This window comes from Gossypium raimondii, chromosome 11, assembly GCF_025698545.1.
Source record: "Gossypium raimondii isolate GPD5lz chromosome 11, ASM2569854v1, whole genome shotgun sequence".
Taxonomy (NCBI): domain Eukaryota; kingdom Viridiplantae; phylum Streptophyta; class Magnoliopsida; order Malvales; family Malvaceae; genus Gossypium; species Gossypium raimondii.
In genome coordinates, this window is record NC_068575.1 from 48,954,509 (window position 1) to 48,972,546 (window position 18,038).

Here is an 18,038-nt window from a genome sequence, read left to right on the forward strand (position 1 = left end):
AACGATGTCAATGCGGAGGTATCAACCTCGGCCCAAAAAATATATCTATTAATTTCAGGTATCAACTAAGTCAAAAAAAAAATTAAATACCGTACTTTTAAATAAGTTCAAAAAGCAAACTATATATTAACTTTTTTAAATATATATATATATATATATATATATTGAGATAAAGAAAAAAAAACTTATACAAATTACTTAAGTTTGATCTCCATAGAATTTTATACCAAATTGCGTAAATTTATACATATGTTTACTTATTTTACATTAATGTTAATTTGTATTTAATTATTTTCAAGAACTTAAACTAGTACCAACATCCGTTTATAAACTCTCTCTCTCTTTCTTTTTTCCCTGAAATAACCTTATCTTTAAGAATAACCAAAAAAGTTATCTTACTTTATTCTTATTTTCTTAAGTTATTCTTATACCAAATATTTGAAAATGCTCTAAAATGTTTGGAATTATGAAGGGGAATGGTAACCAACAACCACGTTTCAAAGTAAACAATCGCATGTGGAAAAAATAAAAACCCTTTCTGCTCTTTCTTTTGCCAATTCATCTCTATAAAAAATTGAAGTTTTGAAAGTGAGTAATTAATTAATTTTACATAAATTTGATTGATATAATAATAAATCAGGTTTTATAATTTACACATTTTATTAATTTGATCATGATTTAATAAATTTAGCTTGCAATATTTTTGTAAATGTGTAATCGTTGAGACTAAATTTATTAATTTTTTTAGAATCAAGACCAAATTAATAAAATATGTCAATAATGAGAACTAAATTTATTATTATATCAATCAAAGTATTCACAATTGATGAAAGACACGGCATCGTGTTTTTTTTGATTGTTTACTTTCAAAATTAACAGGATTAAATTACTTTAATTTTTGAAAGTGTCTAATTTACTCAAGTTTAAAATTGAGAAGAATTGGAATCTGAACAAGTCATTTTACCTATGTGAAAACGTAATTTGGGTTTCAAATATATAAAAATATTTTATTCAAAATCGTAGAAATAGTTGATTTGTTGTACATCAATTTAAGAATCGATTACTCATCCAAGTTTAAAGAGTCATTCAAAATTTAAAAAGTTTAAACAAAATATAAAATTCAAAATAAAAATTTGAACTAAAAAGTTAGATAAAACTAAACTAAATTTGATTAATTATAATATTATTAATATCATGCATAGGCTTGAATGGAACCATCTCCTTCCAAATCGACTTAAACTTTTGTAGGGATAAATATCAAAATTGTGTACGAACTTTAATTCAATGTGCGATGTCATATTGATACATAAAATTTTGATTTGATTCAATTTTCACAAGTCACTAACAATATTATTGAACTAACACAATTTTGCATTGATATATTACATACATAAACAATTATATTAAACCAACATGAAAATAATTGTATGTATTCTTCTTATTTTTAATATGTACAATTGAATCAAAATCGAGTTTCATGTATATATATGCACCATGATTCAAATTTTATGTGTATAATTACGCAAAATCAAAATCCATATATCAAATTATCAAAATTAATGTATAAAATTAATATTTATTTCAATTTTGCAGCATCATTAAGTTAGTAAACAATGAATTTATAGTAATATTATTTCATTAAACATGAATAATTGTCAGTTAAAATGTCGAATGTTGATTGAAACATTTTTTTTTGATATTAAAATACAGGTTTTAAAACTAATTAATGAAAGTGGTTAAACAAAGTCAGAGTGTCACAATGAACAAAAACACAAAAAGAACAAACACAGCGGCCTGAAAACAAAATCCTAACCGTTAAAAAGAAAAGGTGAGGTGACTGTCGGTAGAGCCTACCCACTCTTATTATTGTTATAATAATTAAATAAATCCAATTCTATACATTATTTTCAAAATGCCGGGTAAAGATAGCATCAAATGTATAATTTTAATTTTTTTTTTTTAAGAAATCGTTTGTTAGGAAAATAAAAAAGAAGTTTGTTAGCAAAGAATAACTTAAAAGTCATGTTTTTCTTTTAACCAAATAAAAACTTTCAATTAAATTAAGAAGGGATCTGTTTAGAATAAAAGATTAGACTGTTTGATTAGTAAATCGATAAAATTTGAATAAATTGAGAATGGAGTCTATTTTATTTTTATTTTTATGAATTTTTAATAATTTTTAATCAAATTGATTCGATTTTCATTATTTTTTCTTTTTTGTCAAACTATGTACTTCCTTGGCACAAACTCGTTGATTTTGTGAATCAGGCACTATAAGATAAAAAGAGATAAGCGTGATGAATATTAAGGTTGAGGGTATAAGTTTGGTTTTACAAGGATGATTGAAATATAGATTATTCTCCATCAACCAATAGGCATGTGAGGATAAAGGGGCAGCTAAATGTAGGTCCCCTCCCAGTCACTCTTAGTTGGCAATGGTGAGCCTCGCCAACGTGTACTCCATCCATCCCCCTCCCTACTTAAACACCCATGCCTCTTCTCCTTCACCAGTCTCCACCTCTGTTCCACCATGTCGCTACCAAAAGCCGCCACCCTCTTCCTCCTCTTCTTCCTCCTCCTCCTCTCTTCCACCACCACCTCAAATGCACACAACATCACACGCCTCCTCGCCAAATATCCCCAATTCTCCACCTTCAACCACTACCTCACCACCACTCACCTGGCCTCCCAGATCAACCGACGCCAAACCATAACCGTCCTAGCCCTCGACAACACCGCCATGTCGTCTCTCCTGGCCAAGCATTACTCCCTCTACACCCTCAAGAACATCCTCTCCCTCCACGTTCTCGTTGACTACTTCGGTTCCAAGAAGCTTCACCGCATTTCCAAAAGATCAACTTTGACTTCCACCATGTTCCAGGCCACCGGCGCCGCCCCTGGAACTTCGGGGTACGTCAACATCACTAACCTTAAAGGCGGAAAAGTTGGGTTCGGGGCTGAAGACAACGAGGGAAAACTCGATGCTACTTTCGTTAAATCCATAAAAGAGATTCCTTACAATATCTCCATTGTGCAAATCAGTCATGTAAGTGTTTTTTTTTTTTTTTTAAGCCTTTGTTAGAAGTCTTCAGTCACTTACGTGTCATCAGTTGTTGTAATATTGATGAAAATGTTCTAAAACTTCCATCCAGGCTTTGAATTCAGCTGAAGCTGAAGCACCAACGGCGGCACCAAGCCAGCTTAACCTAACGGAAATCATGTCGAAGCAAGGGTGTAAAGCTTTTGCGGATTTGCTGACAGCTTCGGGAGCCGATGACAAATTTAACGAAAACATGGACGCGGGTTTAACGGTGTTTTGCCCGACCGACAGTGCCGTCAAAAGTTTCATGCCCAAATACAAGAATCTGACGGCGTCGAAGAAAGTGTCGCTGCTGTTGTACCATGGGATTCCGGTGTTCATGTCGTTGCAAATGCTGAAGACCAACAATGGAGTTATGAACACGTTGGCAACGGATGGAGCGAACAGCTACGATTTCTCGGTGAGCAACGAAGACGAGGTGGTGTCCTTGGATACGACTGTCGTGACCTCCAAGGTTTTGGGGATTTTGAAAGAGGAAGAGCCGTTGATTGTGTTCAAAATCAATAAGGTGTTGATGCCAAAGGAGCTGTTCAAGCCGGTGGTAGCGAAGGAGGCAAATGCGCCGGAGGCAGATGCACCGGCGGACAGCGAGCCGGCTGATGCGGAAGATAACACTAATGGGGTTCAAGGATTGGGCGGTGGGAGATTGGTAATGGTGGTGTTGAGCTTGTGGATTGGGATATTGTTGATATGATTGATTCAAATTGCAACACAGAACACACAATTCATGTGAAAATATTTGGATATTTCCAGCAATAAGTGATCAGTCTCACTTCCATGCTCTTCTTTTTCTTATCATTATTTTGGTTGGATAGATTATAGAGTTATGATGCACATTGTTTGAGCTGTAAATGCATTTTTTCTTTTTGTATTGTTTACAAATAAAATGGCCCATGCAAGGCTGTAAATCCAATTTTCTTTTTAAATTTCTTTATGTGCTCTTCAGTCTTCACCAATATCATCCCATTTCTTTATTTTGTTTTCTTAATTCTATAATATACCAACTGAATTAACAAGTCTTTTATTTGGTTAAATTATCATCTTTGACATTAAAACTAATATTCTACTTACTTTTATTCAACCTATACTAAAACAAGTTACATTCTATTCCAAAATTATGTACCATTTTTTTAAATATAACAATTAAATATTGCTTTGGTTGAATTGGTAAAATAGAGGTAAAATTATCATAATTAGATTGCATTTTGACCCCTTCACTAAAACTGGGTAAATTAATCGCAATATGTTAAATTTAAAAGCAAATTGGTCCTTCGCTAAAAATTTCATCCATTTGTACTATTAAAATTAGTGTGACTAATGAAATAACTAGACAATGACCGTGATGTACAAAGATCATTTTTAATAGTACAAATAAATGAATTTTTAACAAAATGACCAATTTTCATTTTATCTAATATACAATGACTAATTTACTTATTTTTTGAGTTGATGGAACATCAGACTCCTAGGACAAGGACTTTCATGATATTTTTACCTAAAATATAGTTGTTGTTATTATTATTACTAATCATAATTGTGTAAAATATCCTCAATGTTTAGGGGTTTTTGGTTTTGTGCCATTGACCTTTTTTTTTTTGGATTTACGCCTTCAATGTTACAATTTTTTCACAAATTAGCCCAACTTTAACGAAAACGTCAGTTAACCGTCAATCAAGCGTCGGTCAACGAAATAGCTTATCTGGCGTGTTGACGTGTCAAAAATAAAGAATTAAATATGAAATTAAAAAAATAATTTATAAAAAAATTTAACCCTAAAATTAAAACCTATCATTAAAATCTATGTATTATAATTTTTGTTGTTTTTCAGAGCTTCAACAGACACCAACCAATTAATTCTTTCACCATTGCTCTCCATCGAAGGAAAAAATCAAAAAAAAGAGAGTAAAAAAGTAGTTATTTTGAATCCAGGTAACACACAGAATTAATCTCCTTTTCACTTTGAACAAAAAGGCGAAAATGGAGAGTGTCAGCGCCAAAGATCCGTCAACAATAGGCGGCATAGCCACCGTTTCCCTTCTTCATTCCTTCATTCCCACCCGTTGGCTTCCTTTCTCCATCGTCAAACGGGCCAAGAAACGGAGAAGATAGTGCATAAACTTGCTTCACTTTTGCTTATAGTTCTTGGTGGTAGCTATATACTGTTGCTTTTCTCTGGAAAGGGTGGGCACAGTCATTCTCATAATCAACCTATGGAGAAAATGGTTTTTGCCGGTCTTGTCCTTGTTCCAGCATTGTCTCCTTGCGCTACCACTCTTCCTGTTGGAAACTCATCGACAGTGATGGTGCTTGCAATCATAGTGCTTCTATTCAGGTATAGAACGAAAAATGACTCTGAATTTTGAGAATTGCTTGAATCAATTTGAATTTGTCAGTAGTTGGCAGATGTTAGCAATGCGGTAATTGAAGAATAGGTAATCTTTCTTGTTTTGTTCCCTTGATTAATTTGCATGGTCAAGTTGTCTCAATTTGTCAATAGTTGGAGATGGTAGAAGTTTTTTGTTGAATTTTTTTCATCCAAAGAGTTTGTAGGGGTTTTACGATTTGGGAGTAAGGTTTAGGGGTTTTAATTTTATACTTAATTCTTTATTTTTGACACGTCAGTACGCCACATAAGATATTTCGTTGACGGTGCTTGACTAACGGTTAACTGATGTTTTCCGTTAAAGTTAGATTGATTTGTGAAAAAATCATAATGTTGAGGGCATCAATAAAAAAAAAAGGGATCAAGGGCACAAAATAAAATAAAAAAACCTAAACCTTGAGGATATTTTATACAATTATGCCTTATTATTATTATTATAAAACAAATTAGTTAAAGTTCAGAAAGGAAAATTTAATTTGTTGGACGAGTTATTTGATTGTCATTTAACAGCATGATAATATGACATGTCTAAAACCAATATATAAGCCTAGAACGAATTTAATTATGATGAACAACATACTTTTAGGGACGTGGGAGCATTAAAGGTACTCATAATATGTTACATTCCAAATAAAATAAATATTTGTCCACAAAAGAAAATACATAACAAATGCTAATAATGAAAACTAGTCAAACATATTTTATAACATTATGGAGATTTAAAAATATTTATTGGCATCATAAAAAATTATTCACATAATATTTTTTTAAATAATCTTATTATAGGTTTTGATCATATCTCGCTCTTTTTAATACATAATACGCTCAAAGAAACTCGAACACACATCCTCCTATATTGGTAACAATATTTATACCAATCGAACTAAGATGAATTTACTTTATTAACATAATTAAATCTCAAAATAATGTTAATTGTCCAAATATTTTTCCACACCTAAAATCTTTCATATTTTAGTCAACCATTTATCATAAATGAATGAGTCAGAAATAAAATTTATAATTAAATCTTTGACTCATATGAATTTAATTTACATTAAATTTATAATTACCAAAAATAAATATTCACACATTACTATCTATATAAACCTAATTACAATCCAATTTAGAGCCAATTTATTCACAACTCATTCAAACAGCCTAAAAAATTCTAACAAATAAAATCAACTCTCAATATTTTATACTTCTAAAGGTGAATGGAAAGAGCATCTTTACTCAAAACAAACGCATTGAAAAAAAACACATAAGTTAAGTTTTTAAATCAAAATATTCTTTCTATTTTTTTCCTTTTTCACCCCAATCTAATTTTCTATCTTAATTGTTTTATTTTTTAAAAATGTCAGTATAAAAAGAGTGTCGTGCAAATAAGATAAAAGAGAGCAAATTATTTTACAAAAAAAGTACACTAGGTTTAATTCTCAGGAAAGATTGGAGGGGTCACAGACGATCCCGCTTAAAATCCAATCTCTTAGACAAAATCTCTCTCAAATATAATTTAATAACACAATATGTCATTACAAATGTATCCTATGAAATATTGAAAGAAAAAACAATAAAGAACACCAAAATTTTAACGAGGTTACGCCTACGTCCTCAGACACTGCCAAATATATTTCACTGCAAAATATAAAGTGAAAAATTACAAATAGAAAGAGAAAGATTGCCTTATGAAGGAAATGACAAATTTTGACATGATTTAAAGGTGGAGAAACCACCTCTATTTCTAGTAGTACAAGCACCCCATAACCTTTTATTTTTTAGATGTGGGATTGTGCTATTTCAACAAATCTCCACCTTAATTTCCACATCTTCAATCTCCTTGCAAAACAACATTCGATAGTGCCTTCAAAATTCAAACTTCAAGCTTTAACATTGATAAACTCCAAACATAGTTGGAACTTGACCACAGTCACAACCTTAGTCATCATATCTGCAAGATTCTTAGTAGTTGAAATTTTATGGATCTTTACTCCACCTTTTTTCCAGAATCTTTCACAAAAAATAATACTAGACATCAATGTCTTTCGTCCTTACATAATAAACTTGATTCTTTGCTAATTGAATAGCACTCTGACTATCACAATGCACTTTAACATATTTCTGTTTAATTTCCAGTTCACCAAGCAACCCTTGAAGCCAAAACAGACTCTATGATTGCCATGTACTCCGCCTCTGTAGTAGATGAGGCAATTGTTGACTGTAAAGTAGACTTCTAACTAACTAGTGCCTTTGCAGGAGTAAACACATAACCAGTAGTTTATTGTCGTTTGTCCAAATCACCAACATAGGCTAAATCACAATATCCAACCACACCATGATTATCTTCTTGCTCAAAAATCAATCCAATATCCATTGTGTTGACACCATTTTTTTTGTGAAAACGGGGTCGACTTGGATTTTAAAAATGAAAACGAAAATGGAAGTCGCCACCAATTCTTTTTGATGAGGTGTGATCGGCTCACCTCGAAAAGTGGTTGTTTTTAATAAATGATTTAATTTTATTAAAACAACGATTTTGGTCCACGAAATTCAAAAAAACGGGTTTGGGAGTCGATTACGCACGAGGAAGGATTAACACCCTCGATATGCCTAAAATTGGTACCTAGTTGATTACTTAATGTCTTAGTGTCGAAAATTGAAAACTTTGAAGAGATTTAAAATACGATCCTTTATTGAAATGTTGAAAATTTTTGGGAAAAAGACACATTTCACGTTATTCGAGAAAGAGAATTATATCCAGTAAGTTAGGACACAATGTCTTGAATTCTCGATGCACGAATGAATGCCAAAAATTTACTTATTTAAAATGATATTTAATTATCTCGGGTTTAGAAAAGGGATCATGCCCAGTAAGTTAGGACACAATCTTTTTTTAATTCTCGAGATCGTTTAAAAACTTGAGGAAAAAATAGATCATGCACAGTAAGTTAGGACACGATCTCTTCTTAATTCCCGAGATCGTTTAAAACTTGAGTTTGAAAAGATTTGTGTATTTAGATTTATTGTGAAAATCGAAACCCAGTAAGTTAGGGTACGACCTTCTCGAATCTAAACACGAGATTTTGCTTATTCAAAAATCAAAATTTATTCATCTAACTCGGAATAGTAGAAATAAAACACGGCGTTAATGTGCGTAACATAACGATAATGAACACGATAATGTAAGCATAAATAATACGAACGACATCGTAAATGAGATAAATAATAGGAGAGACAAATCCACCATATCACAACAAATAAATAAATGCAATATTAAGACATTCTTTTCAAATGATAATGAACATATACGTAAATAAACAAATTAACATCGAGTGAAACAAAATGCGATAAATGAAATTAATAAAAGTATAAAAGTATAAAAATATGTGTGTATATATATGCATATTTTAAAAATATAACAAATATATATGTATACATATAAATTATAAAATATATGTACATATATGTATTATAAAATGTATAGATGTATATGTATATTTTAAGATTATAAAATATATATAAAAATATGTATGTATAAATATATATAAAACATTAAATATATGTACATATGTATGTTTAAAAAATGTGTGCATAACTAAATTTAAAATAAATAGATATAGATAAACATAATAATAATATAGTAAGACAGATATATTTAATATTTAAATAAGTGAACATAATAAATGGGAGTATAATAATAATAATAATAATAATAATAATAATAATAATAATAATAATAATAATAATAATAATGCAAAGCTAGTAATATGATATAATGATATAATATTAATGACTAAGTAAATATAAGAAGAAAATATTAATAGATAATAGCTAGGTTAATAAAAAAAATGGACTAATTCGTGATAAAAATTAAATTTAAAGGTCGAATCTATAATAAAATAAATAAAGAAGGACCAAAATGAAAGAGCGTGAAAGGGCGGAGGGCCAAATGGGTAATAAACCCGATTTCCAGGCCACGCGTCTTTATCCTAGGGGTCCAACGAATTGAGGACCAAATTGAAAACCGGGACAAATCTGCCGTCCAAATTAAAAAATAAAGAAAAAAAAGAAAAAGGACCAAATTGAAACAAACCAAAAATGCAGGAGGGCCTAAAGCGCAAATAGCCCAAAAGTTAAAAACACGCATGTAAAAACTAGGTTAAAAAAACCAGGATATAGGTTAGTTTTGTTATTCCCCTTTTTTTCTTTTTTGCTTTACTTTCGTATGTAAAAACTATATAAAAAAATAAAAAGTAGAATAAAAATTAAAATAAATGGTAGAAGTAAACCTTCGGGATCTTTTTATTGATATTTTATTCTTTTTTTTCATTCAACCCCTTTTTTTCTTTACAATATGTTCGGCTTTATAGCTGAAAGAAAAGAAAATAAAAATTCAATCTTTGCTATTGTTTTGTCTTGTCTGCTTCTACTTTTTCTTGTTGCGTGTTTGCAGGTGCTTGTGGCGGTGGAGACGTGACTATGGCGATGGGTCATGGCTGCTGGTGATGCGACAGACGTGCGGCGGCCAGGAGCTAGGGTTTCAAAAAAAGTTTGACTTTGGTTTCTCGATTTGGGTCTTGTTGGGCCAAGTGGGTTATTGGGCTGAGGTTTGACTGAATTGGGCTCGTTTGGGCTGGTGGGTTAGGTCTAGGTGGGTTGGTATTATGGGTTTTAGGCTCGGGCTAAATTGGGCTTGTATAGCTGCCCCTCTTTGCTCGTTGTCGTGTAACGAGAACAGAACAATGACTAAGAAAGACCAATTTTGCCCGATCTCGTCGATTCTTGACTTGTTCCGGTGCTTTTCTTCTTCAAATAGCTTCATTTCAGTCCACTGTGTCTTGTTGCTTTGATCCACTCCACTGCATTTCAGAGAGATATGAGTTGTAACTTCAATCTTCTTCGTAGCAACTTCAAGGGGACGAAGTTTGTGGTTTTAGTCTGCTCCACTGCAACGTCAGGGAGATAAGACTTGTCATGGTAAATTTAATCTGGCCTACTGCAACTTCAGAGGTATAGGATTTATAGTTTTAATATGCTCCACTGCAACTTTAGGGAGATAAAGTTTGTTGCTTCAACCCGCTTCGCTATGACGCAACTTCAGAGGTAAGATTTGCTATCTTCAGTCTGCTCTACTGCAACTTCAAGAAGATAAGACTTGTATCTTCAACTTGTCCCACTGCAACTTCATAGGGATAATGTTTGCTATTTCAACCTGCTTTACTGCAACTTCAGAGAGATAAAGTTTGATATGATCTGCTCTACTGCAACTTCAGAGAGATGAGATCTGTTATGGTAGATTTAATCTGTTCCACTGTAACTTGAGGGAAATAAGATTTGATATTTCTAATCTGCTCCACTGTAACTTCAGGGGGACGAGATTATTGGTTCTAGTCTACTCCACTACAACGTCAGGGAGATAAGACTTGTTGCTTCAACCTGCTCTACTGCAACTTTAGAGAGATAAAGTTTGATATGATATGCTCTACTGTAACTTCAGAGAGATGAGATCTTCTATGGTAGATTTAACCTACTCCACTGCAACTTCAGAGAAATAAGATTTGCTATCTTTAATCTGCTTTGCTGCAAATCATGGTGTCTTCGATCTGCTTCGCTGCAAACTATGGTATCTTCGATCTGCTTCACTGTTAGTACAGGAAGGCAAGATCTGCTATCTTCAGTCTGCTCTGCTGCAAACCCAGGGAGGCAAGACTGGTGTCTTCGATCTATTTCGCTGTCAGTATAGGAAGGCAATATATGTTATCTTCAGTTTGCTCCGCTGCAAACCCAGGGAGGCAAGACTGGTGTCTTCGATCTACTTTGTGTCAGTACAGGAAGGCAAGATCTATTATCTTCAGTCTACTCCGTTGTCAATACAGAAAGGCAAGACTGGTGTCTTCGATCTGCTTCGCTGTCAGTACAGAAAGGTAAAATCTGATATCTTTAGTTTGCTCTACTATCAGTACAGGAAGGCAATGCCGGGGTCTTTGATCTGCTTCGCTGTCAGTACAGGAATGCAAGATCTACTATCTTCAGTCTGCTCCGCTGTCAGTACAGGAAGACAAGATTTGCTATCTTTAGTCTGTTTCGCTATCAGTACAGGAAGGTAAGGCTAGTGTCTTCGATCTGTTTCACTGTCAGTACAGGAAGGCAAGATCTGTTATCTTCAGTCTGCTCCGCTGTCAGTACAGAAAGGCAAGGCTAGTGTCTTCGATCTGCTTCGCTGTCAGTGCAGGAAGGCAAGATCTACTATCTTCACTGATCTGTTCTTTGGGGAACATGACTTGTATAATCTATTTTATGAACCTAATTATGCCTAGTGATTAGGATGACATCATCAGAATGAATCAAATGCTCTTAACTAGACGTGTATGAATGACATTTGAATGCATACAGAATGTCATTTTTTCGAGAATTATCCTTCTTTATCACTTAGGTTATCATTACTCAAAGTTTATTAAGGCTTTATCACTGACGTGCTACAACGCCTTCTTGCTCGACTGACTTTTCTAAAGAAACACTTAGTCAAATTGCCTCCACTATAAACCTCCAAGTTCAATCCACTAAATGCAAAATTTGTACCATCTTTCTCCTGCTGTAACCCAAGGGTAGAAAGATCTGGCCTTTTCTCAATCCTCTGTTATCACAAATCAAGGATACAGGATCTGAATCTCTTTGGCCTTACACCATTCCCAAGGTGTCATACCAAATGTTTATACACAATTGTAGAACTTTCTCTTCTGAGAAACCTCTTCTTATCACTTGGTGATCATTGCTTGTTTGTTCATTGAAGCTTTGTGACTAACACGATATCCTGTCATTTTGTTCAATCAATATTTTGACAACAAAATCTGAAGGGATAGTCTTAGGCTTTCCCTTCTTAGATATTTCATCCTTTAAATTTGGTGCGTTCTAAACAATAGTCTTGTTTCAGATTCTTGTATTATTTAGAAACTTCTAGAGTAATATGCAAAACTTCCTTTGAAAAAGTATTATTAGTCCATTAATCATTATTCCAATGCAACATGCTTGCAAAAGATCATAACGATGGATAAAAATAGAATTGATTTGGGAGCCTAGCTCGAAATAAATTATCAATGATAGCAAGAATAAAAGAGGAATTGATTAGAACACGTATCTTAAAAAAGAATAAAGTATTCCAAGAATAACAAATTCAATATAAATAGCATAAATATTAGGTGCCCGATATATCGCAGCTTGAACTTCTCTTTACAAACTCTTTGAAAGACCATTCTGAGTTTGACATGTGTTTAGGAGATCTACAGGACTTTGTCAATGCCCTAAGATGTCACTTACCCTTTCCTGTTGATTTAGTTATAACAAGATCACCTCATACCCCAATCTGATCAAAATTTCAGCTGTTCTGGTCATCTCATGTCCCATTCTGATCAAAATTTGAGCCGTCTTTTTTGGTTTTTCAACTCAAATCCTCTTTGGTCTCAATGCGCCCTTTGCGGGTTTTCACATTGGCATCTCCTTTTTCTTTTCTTTTTGTTCTTTTTCTTTTTGTTTTCTTTTCTTCTTCTTTTTCTAAACTCATAGGGTTAGGCGTGTCCTTATTATTCCTTCTGATCAAAATCAACATTTTTCTAGATAAGGCCTTCCACATAAGGTCATTCCCAGTTTGGCATGAAGCTCTTTTTGTATGGGAAGGATCTTCTTCAATACTAGGTCCCTCTTATGGAATTCTCTAGGGCAAACTTTTTTTTGTGAGCCCGTATCATTTGTTTTTGGTGCATTTGACCATGACGGATAACTTTAAAACTTTCTCTTCAATCGATATGGGATCCAAAAACTCAGAGAGAATGAATTTTGACTTCGATGGGCAAAACTGCGATAGGTCAAAGTGAAAGGCGTTGCCTGATAGAGTTTTTTTTATCGCGTCGTTCATTTTGGGGCGATATGGTGTTAATCTTGAACAAACTGCAAACTTCTGATATCGTGCCATTGTTCATATTTGATGCATTGTCAGATATGATCCTTTTTAGCATTCTATACTAACATATGATTTTTCAAGGATTTGCTGACTGTCGACTTCGTGACACTGGCATATAAAGCAGCTTCTATCCACGAAGATAAATCGATGACCACCAGAATTTTTTAGTGAGATCGACCTAATGACCTTCATGCCCCACATAAGAAGAAGTCATGGATTTCATTGATTCTTTGTAGGGTAGGATCTATTTTTCATCTTATTCTACCATCCTTAGTAAGTCCCGAGATAAGCTATAATCTATGTCATCTTCAAAGTCATGAGATCCCTCTAAACACATATCTCACTCAAAAGGAGATTCTGAGTTTGTAGCAACGTCACTCATGTCATTGATATCTAGGGACCTATTATAGGTACAAAAGAATGTATAAAGAATATATGAACTTATGAGTAATTATTTATTTAGTATGATTATGAATGAATGAAAGAATGATATGGAAGAAAAAGAATGAATGATTAAAAATAATTATTCATAAAGAATGAAAGAATATTGTCTCAAAAATGATCGTAAAGATATATTTCATTAAAATAACGACGTTCAGACATGAGCCTATTTCACAAAAGAGTTCTTATTGCCTCTAGGCTAAAAGCAACAAGTGTGTTCCAAATATTACTCTGAGCAAGCTCTAAATACTACAGGGATTTCTTCTGCAGTCTAATTATTCAGATCACTCCCAAGTTTATAAGGGCGAGTATCTAACAAGGTCCCTTTTCAATTACGTCTTCATATATGGCATTGACGTGAACGTTTTCTAACACTTTTTCATACATCCCTTTCACCACATTATCAATATGATTGGGTAGCGAATTTTCTGCATTAGATAAGTCATCGAACTTGACAATGCCCATATTGATGAATCTTTCAACTAACTTTTTGAAGGCAGTGCAATTTTTTATAGAATACCCTGTAATTCCCGCATGATAATCTCATTGTGCATCCGCGTCGTACCATTTGGGGTACGGAGGTTGTAAAGGCTTCAAGTAAAAAGGGGAAACAACATATGCGTCAAATAACTCTGATACAGCTCCCAGTATGACATTGGGATTGGTGCAAATTGAGACTTCTCAATGTTGTGCTTTGTGCCAGATTTTTGTCTCGAGGGGATCTGATGCCTAGAAGCAACCGTCTTTGGCTGGCTTGTGGTAATCGGCTTTGAATAACCCTCTTTATACCTACTCGCATTATTCACCTCATTTTTCCTCTTTCTCGGGGCCATTAAAGTATTGATTTGGGAGTTCGACTCTTGCCCTTTCCATTTGTAACGATCTCTAAATTATTTTGAAAAATTCACTCTAGCCTGTTTTGTTCCCGCTAGATCATCAAGGACAACGGGATTAGTTAGATTTCCCCTAAGGTTGGAACTCGAGCCTGTCGCGAGATTCACCGATATCAATGTACTGGTCTGGTATTATGGTCGAATGTTAACAGTTACCCTTTGTGGATATGTATTTGGTTGTGTTTGGATGTTTGTTGGGGTAAAGCCTGGAGGATATGCATGGTCATTATTATCATCCCTAAAATGGACCACTTGGTTCTTTCTTTTTTCTAACCCTTTAGCCAATAACTGGCTCATCATATTTCTTTGGAATTCTATCAGCTGATTCCTCATATCTTGTTGAAATTTGGCCAATTGCTCATATGTATTTGCATTTGCTTTAATCTCTCCAACCTTTGGTCCATTCCTTTAGTTTCTGTTCGGGTAGCGCAAGTGGTAGGTTGGTTTCTATTGACTCTTAAATGATTTTGTTTAATTAGGGTCTTTTAGTGAAATTTGATGCATGCAATGAAATGTAATGCAGATGCATGAATGCAAAAAAAAGCGTTGACTCTAATTCAATTCCATTTAGAAAACTTTACTAAAAAATAAATTTATTTACATAAAATGGATGCATGTACGGCATTTCCTTCATACTCCAAGAAACAACATCGATCCTTTTCTTCATCCGGATGTTAAAATGAATCTCATGAAATGCCACTACTAACTCCTTCTTGCTTGATCCTGGTTGTGATCCATCGTCTGCTCATCCTCGTAATGTTCATCAGCTTCTTTAAGAAAGTCGAAATGTTGGCTACCCTCAAATAATTAGCTTGAATCTTCGGGCCACGAAGTAAAGTTATGTACTTTTCCATCACCCTTATTTTGCTGTGTTTCTTGGGATATATTCGGGCAGCCATATTATCTTCTATTTTATCAAAAAATTTATTTTTCCATGACAAGCTTTCTAATTTAGTAATCAAATTTGAATCAACACATTTTTTCTAAGATGAAAATGCAATGCAATCATAACTAAAACAAAACAAAACAAAACGGATTAGTAAAAAGCAAAAGCAAACAAGAAAAATAGAGTACCTATTCGAGTAACCACTAAGGGTTTGAAGTGGCTCTACCTAGGGTGGGCTCCTAAGGTCTTCTACATGTTGTTTGGTTCTAAAACAAAGGTACCCAAACCAGCAGATTCCTCGATCCTCACCCATCATAGGCTCATATAGACTGAGTTCAGTTCAGGGAAATACATTTCCCTATGGCCATGCGGAGATGAAAATCTCACGAAGACATAGGTACGGATGTATCCTGGAAGCGATTCACTATCCCATGCGGAGGTGAAAACCTCACGAAGACGTAGTTTCTCACTCTCACTTAAAAGGGTGTGACCAACGGTCATGCAATGCAATGTGCAGAAAGATACCAAAACTTAAACTAACATAGCAATTATAAACCACAATGATAAAGATCATAATAAAGATGGATAAAATGTAACGAAGGGATCGTATATTTAAATTAGGTTTTCAATCTTTGACAAAAAGACAAAAAAATAATCAACTCATGTCTTGACTCTCTTATTTTGAGGTCCCCAGCGGAGTCGCCAAGCTGTTGACACCATTTTTTTGATAAAACGGGATCAACTTGAATTTTAAAAATGAAAACGAAAATGGGATTCGCCACCAATCCTTTTTGATGAGGTGTGATCGGCTCACCTCGAAAAGTGGTTGTTTTTAATAAACGATTTAATTTTATTAAAGCAACAATATTGGTTCACGAAATTCAAAAACACGGGTTCGGGAGTCGGTTACGCACGAGGAAGGATTAACACATTCGATATGCCCAAATTGGTACCTAGTTGATTACTTAATGTCTCAGTGTCGAAAATTGAAAACTTTGAAGAGATTTAAAATACAATCATTTATTAAAATGTTGAAAATTTTTGGGAAAAGGGCATATTTTACGTTATTCGAGAAAGTGAATTATATCCAGTAAGTTAGGACACAATGTCTTGAATTCCCGATGCGCGAATGAATGCCAAAAATTTACTTATTTAAAAAGATATTTAATTATCTCGGGTTTAGAAAATGGATCATGCCCAGTAAGTTAGGACACGATCTTTTCTTAATTCCCGAGATCGTTTAAAAACTTAAGGAAAAAAAAAGATCATGCCCAATAAGTTAGGACACGATCTCTTCTTAATTCCCGAAATCGTTTAAAACTTGAGTTTGAAAAGATTCGTGTATTTAGATTTATTGTGAAAATCGAAACCCAGTAAGTTAGGGTACGACCTTCTCGAATCTAAACACAAGATTTTGCTTATTCAAAATCATAATTTATGCATTGAATAAAATTAATCTAACACGAAATAGCAGAAATAAAACACGGTGTTAATACTCGTAACAAAACAATAATGAATTCGATAATGTAAGCATAAATAATACGAGCAATAGCAACGAAGATAAGTTAAATAAAAGACAAATCAATAACATACAAAATAAAAATATATAAACAAACAAAATTAAAACATTCTTTCAAAATATCAATAAAAAGTAAATAAATAAATGAATAAAGAAAATGAATAAAATTATAAAAATATAAAAAGATATATATAAGTATGTATATATATGTATGTTTATGAAAATAAAAACACGTATATAGATATATATAGATATGTAAACAAATTATAGAGTATATAAAAATATATAAGTATGTATATGTACATATATATGTAAATAAGTTATAAAAATATGTACGTGTATATATATATTATAAAATGTATGTATAATGTATATATAAATTATGAAGTATAAAAGTGTAGGAGTATGTATATATATATGAATCAAAGATATGTATGTATATATATAATTAAATCTAAAATTAAAAGGTATAAATAAGTAACTAATAATAACCATGGTAATAGTAATAACAATATTAAAAATAACAATAGTAAAAATAATGATAACATTATTAAAATTGATTAATCTAATAGCAAAATATAACAAAAAAAGGACTAACTTGAACTGAAAACTGAACTTTGGGGGCAAATCTGCAAATAAAATAAAAAGGGAATCCTTCTGAACGCGCGCATAACATAGAGGAACCTAAAGGGAAATTTTCCCCTCTCTCCCAAAACGATGTCATTACAGCAAAGACCAAATTGAAATCGTTGAAAAATCGTGGGGTAAAATTAAAAAAAATAAAGATACTTGATTGTAAAACCATTGAAAAGCGGAAGGGCTGAAAGCGCAATTAGCCATTCTGCTAAAAAAACGCGTGGATCCT

The 18,038-nt window shown here is 33.0% G+C and overlaps 1 protein-coding gene and 1 pseudogene across 1 annotated transcript; both read left to right on the forward strand.

Moving 5' to 3' along the window:
• The first annotated feature begins 2,482 nt into the window (after positions 1–2,482).
• Positions 2,483–4,026, forward strand: LOC105803408 (fasciclin-like arabinogalactan protein 2). The gene is made up of 2 exons (XM_012635570.2): positions 2,483–3,046; positions 3,153–4,026. The coding sequence occupies exons 1-2, from the start codon at positions 2,531–2,533 to the stop codon at positions 3,792–3,794; spliced, it is 1,158 nt and encodes a 385-aa protein (XP_012491024.1). The 5' UTR covers positions 2,483–2,530; the 3' UTR covers positions 3,795–4,026.
• Positions 4,027–5,077: 1,051 nt separating this feature from the next.
• Positions 5,078–5,543, forward strand: LOC128034680 (uncharacterized; annotated as a pseudogene).
• The last annotated feature ends 12,495 nt before the right edge of the window (positions 5,544–18,038 follow it).